General features: G+C 28.2%; 1 protein-coding gene and 1 long non-coding RNA gene across 6 annotated transcripts; one reads left to right on the forward strand and one right to left on the reverse strand.

The window, feature by feature from the left end:
* Positions 1–9,623: 9,623 nt before the first annotated feature.
* Positions 9,624–12,933, reverse strand: LOC133034917 (uncharacterized). The gene is made up of 3 exons (XR_009686233.1): positions 11,506–12,933; positions 11,211–11,384; positions 9,624–10,292 (listed from the first exon to the last, which is right to left on the reverse strand). It is a non-coding gene; the product is annotated as an uncharacterized LOC133034917 (long non-coding RNA).
* A 241-nt stretch (positions 12,934–13,174) lies between these two features.
* On the forward strand, positions 13,175–16,055 carry LOC115720968 (uncharacterized). 5 transcript variants are annotated; one of them, XM_030650190.2, is made up of 6 exons: positions 13,175–13,671; positions 13,785–14,087; positions 14,179–14,276; positions 14,424–14,471; positions 15,039–15,084; positions 15,204–16,055. In XM_030650190.2, exons 2-6 carry the CDS (start codon positions 14,003–14,005, stop codon positions 15,257–15,259), a joined length of 333 nt encoding a protein of 110 aa, XP_030506050.1. In that variant the 5' UTR covers positions 13,175–13,671; positions 13,785–14,002; the 3' UTR covers positions 15,260–16,055. The 5 variants fall into 5 exon arrangements, 2 of the variants coding, with proteins under 2 accessions (XP_030506050.1, XP_030506052.1); XM_030650192.2 differs by having other exon boundaries at positions 13,178–13,671; positions 13,785–13,916; XR_004012348.2 differs by lacking the exons at positions 14,424–14,471; positions 15,039–15,084; positions 15,204–16,055 and adding an exon at positions 14,362–14,419 and having other exon boundaries at positions 13,177–13,671.
* Positions 16,056–16,507: the final 452 nt, after the last annotated feature.

Here is a 16,507-nt window from a genome sequence, read left to right on the forward strand (position 1 = left end):
GTTTCAATACATCATTGCTAAGATCAATAGTAAAATTAGGATTTTGTTTGAGCATCAAAAATTCAATTTAATTCCTTATCAACATGTTTATTACGATGAACTTGTTTTACTATATTTCGTTATTGACAAATGGTTAACCCATTTTATATATATCTATTCTATATAAAGTGTGATAACTGAATTCTTGGTGTGTGGAATAAAACCTTTGGTTTCGGGATAAAACCTTTCAGGTGAGGAATCCAGGGATCCCTCCAAATGCTAGTCGCCCTTCCATTTGTTACCACTTTACAAGCCCCCTTCCTTAAAATGGATTTGGCTTTGACGACATTCTTCCAGAACCAAAAGTCGGAATCCTTGTAGCTACAACTAAGAAACTCCTTCCCTTTTAGATATTTGGCTTTCAAAACTTTGCAACACAAAGATTGAGAGCCTTTCAGCAAATTCCAACCCCATTTGGCAAGAAAAGCCAAATTCATTTCCTTTTTTTCCTAAACCCTAGTCCACCCAAAGATTTGGGAAGGCACAGCTTATCCCACGCCTTTAGATGAAGACCATGATTTCCTTTTTCAAAACCCCACCAAAAATCCCTGACTAATCCATCAACCCTCGTGACCATACTACTCGAGAGTTTTGTGGTTTGCATAGCATAGACCGGCAGCGACAAACCTACAGACTTGATAAGAGTAGCTCGGCCTGCCTTCGACAGCGTTTTAGCTTTCCAACCCTGCAGTTTAGAGGTGAGATTATCCAAAATAAAGTTGAAGTCTGCATCCTTCTGTCTGGATCTGAAAAGGGGCAAACCCAGATAATTTATAGCACCTTCCGGAGATTGAATGCCCAACGCTGCCTTAATCTCCCTTCTCATACCATCAGGGGTATTATTGCTCAAGAATATAGATGTTTTTAGTTTATTAACTTTTTGTCCAGACCACGAGCAAAATCTCTCCAAGCAATTCCAGACACAATTAGCTTCATTTAGATTGGCCCTACCCACCAGGATAAGGTCATCTTCAAAGAGAAATTAAATTAATAATAAGAATCAAAAAGAGGTAAATTAAATTATTTCATTTTTCTTTTTTATACATATTTATATTCATGCATTCTTCTCTTTTTTTTTTACACGTATTTTCTGGGATATAATTTGTCCCGGGATGTACTTTCACGGAATGTATTCCGTGGTACATTAGATGGGTCTCAGGGTACATTAAATGAGTGTCAGGGTACGTTTCTACTTTTTAACCCTAATTACCTCTAGATCAATCTCTGCCGTCAGATTAAATAATTCCCTCATCTAACAGCTGTTGTACATCACGGATTACAATCCGTGAAAGTACAATAACGGGACAAAATCATATCCCCATATTTTCTTGCTAAAAAATATGTTCTCACCCATATTTTCTATTATTATTATTATTATTATTATTATTATTATTATTATTATTATTGTCTTGTACTTTGTGAAGGCGCCTTAAAGGAAAAGTTCAAATCAATTTACCTTTTTGTTGCAATTTCTTATTTGATATGAGTTGTTTTGTCATCACAGATTAATTTGTGTATATATTTATAATAATTTGTTGCTATTTATCTAATATGTTTGGATTTTGAACTTTATTGTTAGTTTATTAGATTATGCACATAATTAATTGGTTATATATAAAAATTCTATACAAAGATTAGGCTCCAAAGATATATATGTATTTTTAAGGTACTATATGTATTTTTGTTTTAGTTATATTATTTACTAAAATACATGTGATTTTATTTATTTTTAGATATTTTAAAATTGAAATTTAATTAGGATAAAGAATTGAATTTAAATTATTTATGATTTTCATTTAAACCAATATAATTTGAAGTCAATTTTGACTATATATATTTATACTTTTTTAAAGCAATTTGACTATATATTTATTTATATAATTAAATAGAAAAAAAAATCTATCTATATCTATATTTTAAATATTTTAACAAACACGAAATTCAAATTTTAATTTTTAATAATGGGTAACCTCCACTTATTATTTTTTGAGTGAACTTTTATAATATTTTGAGGATGTATTTTTCAAACAAGTAAAAATAGTCAAGTAAATTATAATTAAAGAAGGAAAAAAAAGAAAAACTTCTATTAATTATATTATCTCTTATCTTTTTAAAAGCATCATACTAATAAAAACCATTAAGTGAATCATTAAAGAATCTAAAAGTGATTCTATTGATATGTTATTTTTTATGTTTAAAGGTATATCAAGTAAATTAATTAAGAACTAAAACCAAACTAATACTGCAGGAAAAAAAAACCAAAATATTTAATTAGTTAGAGCATCATATTCTTATTTGGCAAATAATATGCTATTAATATTAGTTTATAATTAAAATATCTATAATTAAAAGTATTTATGATTAATTATATTATTTTTTTAATTATAAAAATCAACACTAACACATTTTCTAAAAAAAAACTAAATATCTAATTGATTAAATTTTTCAAATACGTAAACTATGAATAGTTAAATAATTAAAAACTAACTAATTTTTGTTTGAATAGAATGCAATTAAATTAAATGAAAAAATCAAATTCTTTTTGCAATTTTATTATCAATCAATAAATATGGAAGAAATCTTGGAGCCATAGATTACAGAATGTAATTAAATTAAATGAAGAGAATAAATGAAGAACTCAAATTCTTTTTGCAATTTTATAATCAATCAATAAAATGGTAATGAAACTTCAATAGTATATGAATGTTATGTGTATTTTGATTAAGTACCTGTTTCAGCCATGTTTTTTAGCAGGCAATGAGTTTTTCAGCAGGCAACTGAACACCAAAAAAGGAAGAAGATGGTTGTAGGGTTTTTCAGTGTAGGGTTTATGTGTATTCCCTTTTTGTGTTTTTCACTTTTTCACGAAAATAATTTGGCTCATATATATAAGGTCCAGTCCAACTACATATTCAAAAATATTTTAATCTATTTTGTATTTATTTTTTCATGATTGTGTACAACATAACATTTAGAATAAATAAAGTATCATTTAACAAATAATAATTAATACTTTTCAAAACAAAATATCAATTCTAAATACATTGTAACATTAATATTAATAATAATAATAATAATAATAATAATAATAATAATAATAATAATAATAATAATAATAATAACAATAATTAAGAGTTAACCAAATACTCAAATGTTATTATATATACAATTTCTAATAAATGACACAATTTTTAAGGTTTTCTTAACTCCTTCATTAGTGTTGAATTTCAGTAGTAATAATGCGAGCAACGATATCATTGATGTTCCAAAACAAATAAAAAATGCAATGTAATATAATTAGAAAGAAGCCTTGCCATAAAAGCTGGCTTTATTGTCGAGGTACCCTCCCAGGATACTAACTAGTGCACTTATGGCCAGTGCAATTAGTGCTAACGCTAACGCCCCATAAGTTGCAACATAATTCCCGATCGGTGAGTTGAAGCTATCAACTTCAACGACTTCTTCTCTGATTCCCATTTCTATATCAACAAAATAATGCACAAAATAATTTTAAGAAAAAAAAAAGTGTAGCTCCATTATTACTTTTAAATTTAACAATATTGACACGGTTAAGAAATACTATTGTTGTGCTCTAATTAATATTTTTGATTAATAGGGAATAAATCAATAAATATGGAAGAAATCTCGGAGCCATAGAATACGGAATGCAATTAAATTAAATGAAGAGAATAAATGAAGAAATCAAATACTTTTTGCAATTTTATTATCAATCAATAAATATGGAAGAAATTCCAGAGCCATATATTACGGAATGCAATTAAATTAAATGAAGAGAATAAATGAAGAAATCAAATCTTTTTTGCAATTTTATAATCAATCAATAAAATGGTAATAAGACTTCAATAGTATGTATGAATGTTATGTGTATTTTGATTAAGTACCTGTTTCAGCCATATTTTTCAGTAGGCAATGAGTTTTTCAGCAGGCAACTGAACACCAAAAAAGGAAGAAGATGGTTATAAGATATTATGTAAAAAATAAGATATTTTATATCATGTAAAAATGAGATATTTTATATCATCTAAAAAATGAGATATTTTTTTTTAATAAGTAATCATAAAGTTAGAAGTCCTTTTATGCTAAACTTTCATGTTTTGGAAGGAGAGTATTAATTTGTTAGCTAACCTAATACAAGAAAATTAATTTGTTAGTCCTTTTGACAGCAACATCCATGTTTTTGGAAGTAACTAACTATCTAAGTTTTAATTTATAAGCTAAGCTACTACAGGACTACATTTTTTAATGATTATACAAATACTCAACAATATTAATCATTATTATGTCTAACTTTAAGAAGAAGAAGTGAATTTTATTTTATTTTATTTATTAAATTATTTTAGTTTAGTAAGATAGAGTTAGATTGTTTTAGAGTCTAACATATATCCTAACACAAAAATACTTATTATTATTGTTCCAAAACCAAAGAATAACATTCTTTAACTTGTTCCAAACCTAAAGAGTTGCATTCTTCAAACTGTCAGAAACACAAACTGTTGCATTCTTCAACATGTGACAAATCCAAACTGTTGCATTTTTCAGCCTCACTGTGATCCTAACGAGCCAATTCCAAATATAGTAAAGAATTATAGCTGAATGTATTCCAACAACAGGGCCAATTACTATCAGGAGTGAGTAGCCTCCATTGATTAAAAATTCAATCGCTGTTGCCACTACCACCAAAGACAAAATCGATACATGAATGCAACAAAATGAAAAAATTTCTAGGGTTTTCTCAACTGCTTCATTAGTGTTGAATTTTAGTAGTAATAATGCGAGTAATGATGTCGTTGATGTTCCAAAACAAATAAAAGATGCAATGTAATAAATACAGAATGCAATTAAATTAAATGAAGAGAATAAATGAAGAAATCAAATATCTTTTGCAATTTTATTATCAATCAATAAATATGGAAGAAATTCCGGAGCCATAGATTACGAAATGCAATTAAATTAAATGAACAGAATAAATAAAGAAATTAAATCTTTTTTACAATTTTATAATCAATCAATAAAATGGTAATAACACTTCAATAGTATGTATGAATGTTATGTGTATTTTGATTAAGTACCTGTTTCAGCCATGTTTTTCAGTAGGCAACTAAACACCAAAAAAGGAAGAAGATGGTTGTAGGGTTTATGTGTATTCCCTTTTTCTATTTTTTACTTTTTCACGAAAATAATTTGGCCCATATATATAAGGTCCAGCCCAACTACATATTCAAAAATATTTTAGTATATTTTGTATTTATTTTTTCATGATTGTGTACAACATAATATTTAGAATAAATCATTTAACAAAAAATAATTAATACTTTTCAAAAACAAAATGTCAATCTCAAATACATTATAACATTAATAATAATAATAAAACTAATAATAATAATTATGAGTTAAACAAATACTGAAATGTTATTATATATACAATTTCTAGAAAATGACACAATTTCGAGGGTTTTCTTAACTGCTTCATTAGTGTTGAATTTTAGTAGTAATAATGTGAGCAACGATGTCATTGATGTTCCAAAACAAATAAAAGATGCAATGTAATATAATTTGAAAGAAGCCTTGCCGTAAAAGCTGGCTTTATTGTCGAGGTACCCTCCCGGAATACTAACTAGTGCACTTATGGACAGTGCGATTAGTGCTAAAGCTAACGCCCCATAAGTTGCAACATAATTCCCGATCGGTGAGTTGAAGCTATCAACTTCAACGACTTCTTCTCTGATTCCCATTTCTATATCAGCAAAATAATACACAAAATGATTTTAAGAGAAAAAAAAGTGTAGCTTGTTCCAAACCTAAAGAGTTGCATTCTTCAAACTGTCACAAACACAAACTGTTGCATTCTTCAACATGTGACAAATCCAAACTGTTGCATTTTTCAGCCCCACTGCGATCCTAACCAGCCAATTCCAAATATAGTAAAGAATTATAGCTGAAAGTATTCCAACAACAGGGCCAATTCCTATTAGGAGTGAGTAGCCTCCATTGATTAAAAATTCAATCGTTGTTGCCACTACCACCAAAGACAAAATCGATACATGAATGCAACAAAATGAAACAATTTCTAGGGTTTTCTTAACTGCTTCATTAGTGTTTAATTTCAGTAGTAATAATGCGAGCAACGATGTCGTTGATGTTCCAAAACAAATAAAAGATGCAATGTAAAAAATACAGAATGCAATTAAATTAAATGAAGAGAATAAATGAAGAAATCAAATACTTTTTGCAATTTTATTATCAATCAATAAATATAAAAGAAATCCCGGAGTCATAGATTACGGAATGCAATTAAATTAAATGAACAGAATAAATGAGATATTTTATATCATCTAAAAAATGAGATATTTTATATCATCTAAAAAATGAGATATTTTACATCATGTAAAAAATGAGATATTTTTTTAATAAGTAATCATAAAGTTTAACTTTAAGAAGAAGAAGTGAATTTTATTTTATTTTATTTATTAAATTATTTTAGTTTAGTTAGATAGAGTTAGATTGTTTTAGAGTTTGACATATATCCTAACACAAAAATACTTATTTTTATTATTGTTCCAAACTCAAAGAATTACATTCTTTAACTTGTTCCAAATCTAAAGAGTTGCATTCTTCAAACTGTCACAAACACAAACTGTTGCATTCTTCAACATGTGACAAATCCAATCTGTTGCATTTTTCAGCCCCACTACGATCCTAATCAGCCAATTTCAAATATAGTAAAGAATTATAGCTGAAAGTATTCCAACAACAGGGCCAATTCCTATTAGGAGTGAGTAGCCTCCATTGATTAAAATTCAATCGCTGTTGCCACTACCACCAAAGGCAAAATCGATACATGAATGCAACAAAATGAAACAATTTCTAGGGTTTTCTTAACTGCTTCATTAGTGTTTAATTTCAGTAGTAATAATGCGAGCAACGATGTCGTTGATGTTCCAAAACAAATAAAAGATGCAATGTAATAAATACAGAATGCAATTAAATTAAATGAAGAGAATAAATGAAGAAATCAAATACTTTTTGCAATTTTATTATCAATCAATAAATATAAAAGAAATCTCGGAGCCATAGATTACGGAATGCAATTAAATTAAATGAACAGAATAAATGAGATATTTTATATCATCTAAAAAATGAGATATTTTACATCATGTAAAAAATGAGATATTTTTTTAATAAGTAATCATAAAGTTTAACTTTAAGAAGAAGAAGTGAATTTTATTTTATTTTATTTATTAAATTATTTTAGTTTAGTTAGATAGAGTTAGATTGTTTTAGAGTTTGACATATATCCTAACACAAAAATACTTATTATTATTATTGTTCCAAACTCAAAGAATTACATTCTTTAACTTGTTCCAAATCTAAAGAGTTGCATTCTTCAAACTGTCACAAACACAAACTGTTGCATTCTTCAACATGTGACAAATCCAAACTGTTGCATTTTTCAACCCCACTGCGATCCTAACCAGCCAATTCCAAATATAGTAAAGAATTATAGCTGAAAGTATTCCAACAACAGGGCCAATTCCTATTAGGAGTGAGTAGCCTCCATTGATTAAAAATTCAATCGCTGTTGCCACTACCACCAAAGACAAAATCGATACATGAATGCAACAAAATGAAACAATTTCTAGGGTTTTCTTAACTACTTCATTAGTGTTTAATTTCAGTAGTAATAATGCGAGCAACGATGTCGTTGATGTTCCAAAACAAATAAAAGATGCAATGTAATAAATACAGAATGCAATTAAATTAAATGAAGAGAATAAATGAAGAAATCAAATACTTTTTGCAATTTTATTATCAATCAATAAATATAAAAGAAATCCCGGAGTCATAGATTACGGAATGCAATTAAATTAAATGAACATAATAAATGAAGAAATCAAATCTTTTTTGTAATTTTATAATCAATCAATAAAATGGTAATAAAACTTCAATAGTATGTATGAATGTTATGTGTATTTTGATTAAGTACCTGTTTCAACCATATTTTTCAGCAGGCAACAAAACACCAAAAAAAGAAGAAGATGGTTGTAGGGTTTTTCAGTGTAAGGTTTATGTGTATTCCCTTTTTCTGTTTTTTACTTTTTCACGAAAATAATTTGTCTCATATATATAAGGTCCAGCCCAACTACATATTCAAAAATATTTTAGTATATTTTGTATTTATTTTTTCATGATTGTGTACAACATAACATTTAGAATAAATCATTTAACAAATAATAATTAATACTTTTCAAAAACAAAATGTCAATCTCAAATACATTATAACTTTAATAATAATAATAATAATAATAATAATAATAATAATAATAATAATAATAATAATAATAATAATAATAATTAAGAGTTAACCAAATACTGAAATGTTATTATATATACAATTTTTAGAAAATGACAAAATTTCGAGGGTTTTCTTAACTGCTTCATTAGTGTTGAATTTTAGTAGTAATAATACGAGCAACGATGTCATTGATGTTCCAAAACAAATAAAAGATGCAATGTAATATAATTTGAAAGAAGCCTTGCCGTAAAAGCTGGATTTATTGTCGAGGTACCCTCCCGGAATACTAACTAGTGCACTTATGGACAGTGCGATTAGTGCTAAAGCTAACGCCCCATAAGTTGCGACATAATTCCCGATCGGTGAGTTGAAGCTATCAACTTCAATGACTTCTTCTCTGATTCCCATTTCTATATCAGCAAAATAATGCACAAAATAATTTTAAGAAAAAAAAAAGTGTAGCTCCATTATTACTTTTAAATTTAACAATATTGACACAGTTAAGAAATACTACTGTTGTGCTCTAATTAATATTTTTGATTAATAGGGAATAAATCAATAAATATGGAAGAAATCTCGGAGCCATAGAATACGGAATGCAATTAAATTAAATGAAGAGAATAAATGAAGAAATCAAATACTTTTTGTAATTTTATTATCAATCAATAAATATGGAAGAAATTCTGGAGCCATAGATTACGGAATGCAATTAAATTAAATGAAGAGAATAAATGAAGAAATCAAATCCTTTTTGCAATTTTATAATCAATCAATAAAATGGTAATAAGACTACAATAGTATGTATGAATGTTATTTGTATTTTGATTAAGTACCTATTTCAGCCATGTTTTTCAGTAGACAATGAGTTTTTCAGCAGGCAACTGAACGCTAAAAAAGGAAGAAGATAGTTATAAGATATTATGTAAAAAATAAGATACTTTATATCATGTAAAAAATGAGATATTTTATATCATCTAAAAAATGAGATATTTTTTTTAATAAGTAATCATAAAGTCAGAAGTCTACAAATAAAAATAGAATTTCATTTTTAATAAATTAAAAATATGAAGAAAAAAAAGCTTGGAAATATTTTTAATTTATGTTATGAAAAAGAAAAAAGAACAACAATGGGCCAAATGCTCAAAAGACGAAAGCCCAAAGAAAATGAAGAAGCCCAAGTAAAGTCCAAGCCCAAACTCATTTTTGCTCATTTATCACTCAAAAGTCAAAGCAAAATCCTATTCATCATCCCTCTCTATTGAATTCATTTTCTCTTTACTGAATTCAATACCTCGTGTGAAATGGATTGTTGTGATAAATCCAACACACAAGTATACGTATCGTTTTAACAAGTAATACTCAGGTAAGTGAGATCGTTCCCACGAGGACTGCAGTTAAGTAACAATCAATTAAATTCTTGTTTCTATTTGGCAATCGAATAAATAAACTTTGAACAAAATAAACTAAGCAAAATTAAATAAAACAAACAAATAAAATGTTTAACAATGGATGTGAAATTAGGGATATGATTTCAATTGCTTTGATTACCCAATTATTAACACTAATTAACCATTCTTCTTCCTCATATGTGATGACAGATTATAAATTAACCTAAACTCTTTTCAGATCATAAAGGTCCTAAATTGTAACGCCCGTACTTTTCATAAATTACTAATTTAGTTACAAGCGTTAAAATGCGGAAAATCTATAATGTCGCTTTTATTTATAAACATAAAATATTTCATATTTGAGCTCAGTTTGGACTTAAAAGACATAATAATTAATAAATAAAAATAACTGCGACATTAATTTAATAACACTAAATAAAATAAATGGAGCGTGCCCTAGACCACCCTCAGTTATATGGTCCTCAGCGAGTACACACACAAGCCTCCAAGGTCTCACTTGCCACCGGCTTTCTAAGTTTTATAACCTTAATCTGCACATGGTAAGTTTGATAAGGGTGAGCTACTAAACTCAGTAAGGAAATGCTTGTCACGTAGTCACATAAAATAAAAGAAAAAAAAAACATATAACTAAAACTTAGATGCTCATATTTAGACAAATAGCAATACATATAAGCTTAATCTTATCACTATTAACAAATCACTAGTTCCTAAGCTAAGTCACATAATAATGGTTACGCCGGAGTTCGACTTTGGCAAATAAACTCTCACTATTAGACTAAATGGCGGAGGGCTGGGTTCAGTAAAATCGTACCCACTACTAGATGGCCCCCTATCTACCATATAGACCCAACAGTCAAGTATTTAACCAGTATCTTCTCGGTCAAACCATGTCACATAATCTACAATAAATCTAATTTAAATAATGTTTAACTACTATACATTATTTAGATAGTGTATCACAATTATATCCTAATCATATCATAATCATATTATAATCATACCATAACCATATCATAATTATTTCATAACTATATAATAATCATATCATAACAATATCATAGTCATATCATATTCATACCATAATCATATCATTGCTTAAATAATGCGAATCCATTGTACCGTCCATTATCTAAACAACATAACTAGTTTAAATAATGTGAATCTTATAAACACACTATTTACATACATACTTAAATAACATGAATCTTATAAACATATTATTTAAATATATACCTTTAGCAATGGCCATGCTCTAATACTGTAAACATACATAAATAACATGAATCTTATAAACATATTATTTAAATATATATTATACAGTACATTAAATAACAAACAATAAAGAGTCAGGCAGAAGACCTTAGTTAACTTCTCTTTTACTATTCCCGCTCTTCCTATGAATGTTATTACATACAGAAAACTTATGTTTTTCTACTTAATTTCCTTACCTCGAATGTGGAGATTCTAACTTTGATTTCAGGAGTGACACTGAGAATTATTGCATGCTTCACTCACGAAGTCCTTAGTTCTCAAAGAGAAATATAGGCAAGTATATGAGAAATATTTTAGAGCTCAAAATCTTGCAAATCCTTCCTTATGTTTCAGCCACCACGTGCAACCCACTAGAATTGTGATCATAGTATCACATAAAGCAAAATTAAAGTTTGCACCTTAACATATAAGAATAACGACGTTATATATAACCTTAAAAAATAAGATTGGAGTTCGGATTTAACAACTTACAATTACCCTATGATGACCAATGAAAGAAAATGGAATAATGATGGCAATGGTGATGATATTACTCAACAAGATTTAAAAAGGCAATCGTAGTAACAACGGTTTCTACGCCCACGTCTCAACTAAAGAATATGGTTACAAGTTGATGGTAATGTATGGTGATATGAGGTGGTATGGGAAGTGATTGTTGTATATATTAGAAAAGAACTCAAGGTTCAACTATGGGGTATGAAGGATAGAGATTAGATAGAGCTTGGATGATAACAATGGTGGTGGTGATGAAAATATAATACTAGATGATGACTGTGGGGTGCTGGTCAAGAGAGCTAGGAAGTATCTTTAGTGTTGGATGTGAGTGAGAAATGATGAGAGGAACCCTCTATTTATAACCTTAGACACTAACCACACACCCTATTTTTCAGTCAGGGCGTGGCTCTTCAATTAATTAAGGTTAATTTTAAAAGAATTCAAATAAGTAACTATACCTCACTACCCAATCATAAACCTACTGAGAAAGACTCTCCTTTGAGTCAAACAAACAATAACAAACTATATCTCTTTGTTGATTCTTTGAGGTTAATTCTCTAAGGTTGCCACGTAGCCTTCCTATCATTCTCTCATCACTAACTTTATATTTTGAATTATCATTTGATATCAAATAAAATAAAATTATCATGATGTATACATTATGGTTATTTATAGAGTAATTAGTGTGTTGAAATTGTCAAGCTGATATTTAGAATTGTTTATAATTGAATTGTTTCTTTGTCAAAATTAATATTAAGTATATTTATATGTTTATAAGTTTATCTATTTTCTCTTAGATCAATTATGCTCATATACATACTCATATAGACATGTTATTTTCATTTTGTAATTTAGATCTTCTTAGTCATTATTTAGTTCACTTAAACCTTTTCCGATTATGCTAACTGAAGTTTTGTTTCTTTTAGGTACTTCGTTACAAAGATCTGTATTACATATATTGTTTATTTTTGACTATGAGGAGGTGGATTTCTTTATTGGGAAACATATAACGTGACAAATTATTGTTCATATATTTAATAATTCTTTTTGATTAATGAGATTCATATATATAAATGTGTATATTGAATTTTTTATTCAAATAATTATTTTTTGATTTTTACGTGATTATTTATTGTTCTTTATTCAAATAATCTCACCTAATAACTAATAATGTTTTTTTTTTAATTTTTTATTGTATCACTTTCAAATAACATAGAAAAAAACTAGCATAAAATTTAGTATACGTGCCTCGCACGTAGTTTTTGCTAGTATATATATATATATATTGATATTAGTATCTTTCTCATAAGTTTCAATACATCATTGCTAAGATCAATAGTAAAATTAGGATTTTGTTTGAGCATCAAAAATTCAATTTAATTCCTTATCAACATGTTTATTACGATGAACTTGTTTTACTATATTTCGTTATTGACAAATGGTTAACCCATTTTATATATATCTATTCTATATAAAGTGTGATAACTGAATTCTTGGTTTATGAGAAATTCATGGGTTACTTTTTATTTATATTTAATAAAATAATAAAATATTATTTAAAACTGATATCTAGAATTCTTGTTTTATAAGAAATTATTCGGTGACTTTTTTTTTAAAAAAAAAAAATTTATTAAAAAATAGCAGTTTTTTTGCTGAAGTTAACGGGTTAAATCCCCAATTTATTTTTATTTCAGATGAACGAGACCGGCATATTCGCCCAAATTAAAGCTTCAATCGACTGCACATTATTTCAATCTCAATGTGTTATGGTACCAATGACAACATCTCTCTTTTTTTTCTTTCTCATTTTTTTTTGGTTTGGAGCCGAAAACTCCCTGTGCAGCATCGTCTATCTCTATCACCATCAATGTCCCTGACCAAAGCCACGACGTTTAGTCTCTGACTACCGTGCAAAAGGAAATTTGTTGTCGAAATGGTCAATGCAGTGATTAGTGGAGTTCTTGATTCATTGATTAGTGGGTCGGAGCTTCACAATTCAAGGAGAAGGGGAGTTCTCCTGTTTCATACTTACTATCGTTGAAGAGGCAAAAATCGTGGAAGGGGGACTTCTTGATTCATTGATTAGTGGGTCGACTGTTGCCTAGGTTCAATGAAACTCAGAGCTGTTATGGCAATTACGAAGTGAGTTTTTTTTTTTCCTCTTTCAGACCCATGTCTGAGTAGGGTTGATTTTGTTTCCAAAATTTTATATTTATATGTAAAGATTTATATTATAATTATTTGTATTGTTACAGGAAATTGATGAGGAGAATTGTTCTTTCCAATCAACCCTACTCATATGTAAAGAGTTTGATTGCGTCTGAGCCCAAGGAGAAGATTGATGGAGCGATTTTCGATTTGGTCTCTTTCGAGCAAAGCGAACAATGGTGTGTATAAATTATTAGTCTAAGACATTAACTATGGTACTAATTAAGACATATACACTTTTTTCGTAGTATATACAGAATGTTTTATGTATTGCAAATGCAAGGTAGGGGTGACTTACAATAGGACTAAAGTCCTCTTTGCAATTATTCATGAAACCTCAAAATTTCAAGGTTTAAGTTGTTAATTTCTCTTCTCTTTAATTCATTGCTCTTGTATAAATATCTCTTTTTCACACTTGCTTTCTTTTTGTTGATTGTACAGGGAACAATTTCATTCGGTCTTGGCTTTTTCTTGGTAGTTATAGGCTGGCCCATATGTGGCATGATTTTGGAGGCGTATGGGTTCATTGTGCTCTTCATGTATATTCAATCTTCACTTTCACGATTTTCACTATAATTTATTTATTCTCTCTTTTGATGTTTACTGACTGCAACTATCTTGCAGTGGTTTCTGGCCTACACTAGCTGTGTGTTCTTTTTTTTTTTTTTTTTTTTTTTTTTTTGTAGAGGATACCTGTTCTTGGATGGTTGTTACAACAACCTCATATTAGATCGGTATGTTTTTAAATATAAACCAATACGCCTCTTTTCCTTTCTTTTACCAAGTTTATTTTCTATTAACCATCTATACCAGTTCATTTAGATGTAAAATAAAATTTTGTCTTTAGATGTGAACCTGATTTACTTTAGGTTTAGCTTTTGAAATTACTTGGTCATCTTCTTATTTGTATAAAGCATTTTAAAGTTACCTGTGTAATACATATCATTTTATGATCGTTGTGAATTATCATTTAAGCTCTATGTATAAGGTTTTTTAGTCTTCTGGTTATACGAAGATAGCATAAGTAATGTAATTTATGATTCTTATTAATTCGCAAATATTTTCTTCTGTTAGTACATAGTAGCATCATATTTGCCTTTTGTTATTGTCTCAGAACAATATATACACATACGTAACTAGATTGCAGCCAATCCAAAATGGGATGTGAAAATATCTATTCCAAAAATAATCCACTATTTTGAATGGAAACAATTAGTGCTTTAATGAAAGTTACAAGTGAATTTTATAAATTGAAATTGTGTGATTTACCATATATTTTATGATTGTTGCATTATGTTAAGGATGACATTGAGGAGAAGGGAACTGGTAGGATTTTTTACTCTGAAGGTATGTTGTAATAGACCAGGGTTCAAACCATTTTTAAATATATATTTATCTATATATATATATTAAGTTTTTTTTCATTTTCATCTCAATAATCAATTATTGTTTTATTTGTATAATAGGTGAACTAAATGTTGGCAGGTCTCGACTACTACTGACGAGCACATTTTTTTTGTAGAGGTATTATTTTGTTTTGAGTTATTGCTGCACTAAAAGGCTATTTATGCTAACCCCAAACACTGTTGTTTTTGCATAAGTGAAATTCATTCAAACTGGTGCTTACAATGAAAGGTAACATCACTCTGATCATGTAAAAATTATACTACTTTCTGATCTTATCATTTGGTTCAAACAAGAAAATGGATTATTTGAAATTTGTTATTCAAAATTTTTCAAAAAGAAAAATATATTGGACTCCTCCAGGAGAGATGTTTGGAACTTACTGCTTCATTGAAGTCCCACAAGGAAAAAAAATAATTTGATTACAAGCACAGTAGAAGGAGCATGGTTGAGGCTGTTTTGGTTTTCAATATTGTTGGAAGTATTTATAAAAGTTGTTAAACAATTACACTTATTGAAAATACTTTTCCCTTGACCTCATTTTATAGGGATGTTCAAAAAGCTTGTGTTTATGATGGTAAAATTTTGATTTTTAATTTATTTTTGGGGGTTTCGCAGGTATGGTTCTTCCTTTCTCAGCCATTCCTTATTCTGCAATTTCTATTTTGTTAATTCAAATATTTGATCGATTTGTTTGGTTAGAAGTAGAACTGTATTATTACATTATGGTTTGCTCTCTCTGTTTTCGTGCTGGATTTCATGGTTGAACCCCGTTCAGATTCTTGATAAACATTCCAGATCTAATTATATTTGGTTAGTGATGATACAAATCAATACAATCACTTATGTCTCTGTACCATGTGAATATTTGGTCTAATTATATTCCTTATTATGTATTATTTTTTAGGTACCCACATGATGAATTAGGCTTTGTTAGGTCACTTTTATTAGTCTTGCGTTGTTAAATTGATTAGTTGGATTCAGGTACAAAGTATGGGTACCCACATCAATTTTTAGTTTATTTTTGGATTAACTTAAGAACCTAATTAAATCATCAAGCTTTTTTAAACACTAATATATTGCATTTAGTATTCACTTTTAATTGACAACATTATAAACTATAATATTTAGATACACATAATAATTATATCACCTAATAACTAATAATATTTTTTCTTTAATTTTTAATTGTATCACTTTTAAATAACATAGAAAAAAACTAGCATAAAATTTAATATACGTGTCTTACACGTAACTTTTTACTAGTATATATTATATATATATTTATATATATATACACATAATTTTTTAACTATTCTCGCCCAACTGATTTCTAAATAGCATGTAAATATTCATCTAAAAAAAG

This window comes from Cannabis sativa, chromosome 2 (genome assembly GCF_029168945.1).
Source record: "Cannabis sativa cultivar Pink pepper isolate KNU-18-1 chromosome 2, ASM2916894v1, whole genome shotgun sequence".
Taxonomy (NCBI): domain Eukaryota; kingdom Viridiplantae; phylum Streptophyta; class Magnoliopsida; order Rosales; family Cannabaceae; genus Cannabis; species Cannabis sativa.

Coding starts and splice junctions, on each gene's coding strand:
- LOC115720968 (XM_030650190.2), top strand. CDS start 14,003: ATGTATTGCAAATGCAAGGTAGGGGTGACTTACAATAGGACTAAAGTC. Junction 14,277..14,423: donor GGGTTCATTGTGCTCTTCAT/GTATATTCAATC, acceptor TTTTTTTTGTAG/AGGATACCTGTTCTTGGATG. Junction 14,472..15,038: donor AACAACCTCATATTAGATCG/GTATGTTTTTAA, acceptor CATTATGTTAAG/GATGACATTGAGGAGAAGGG.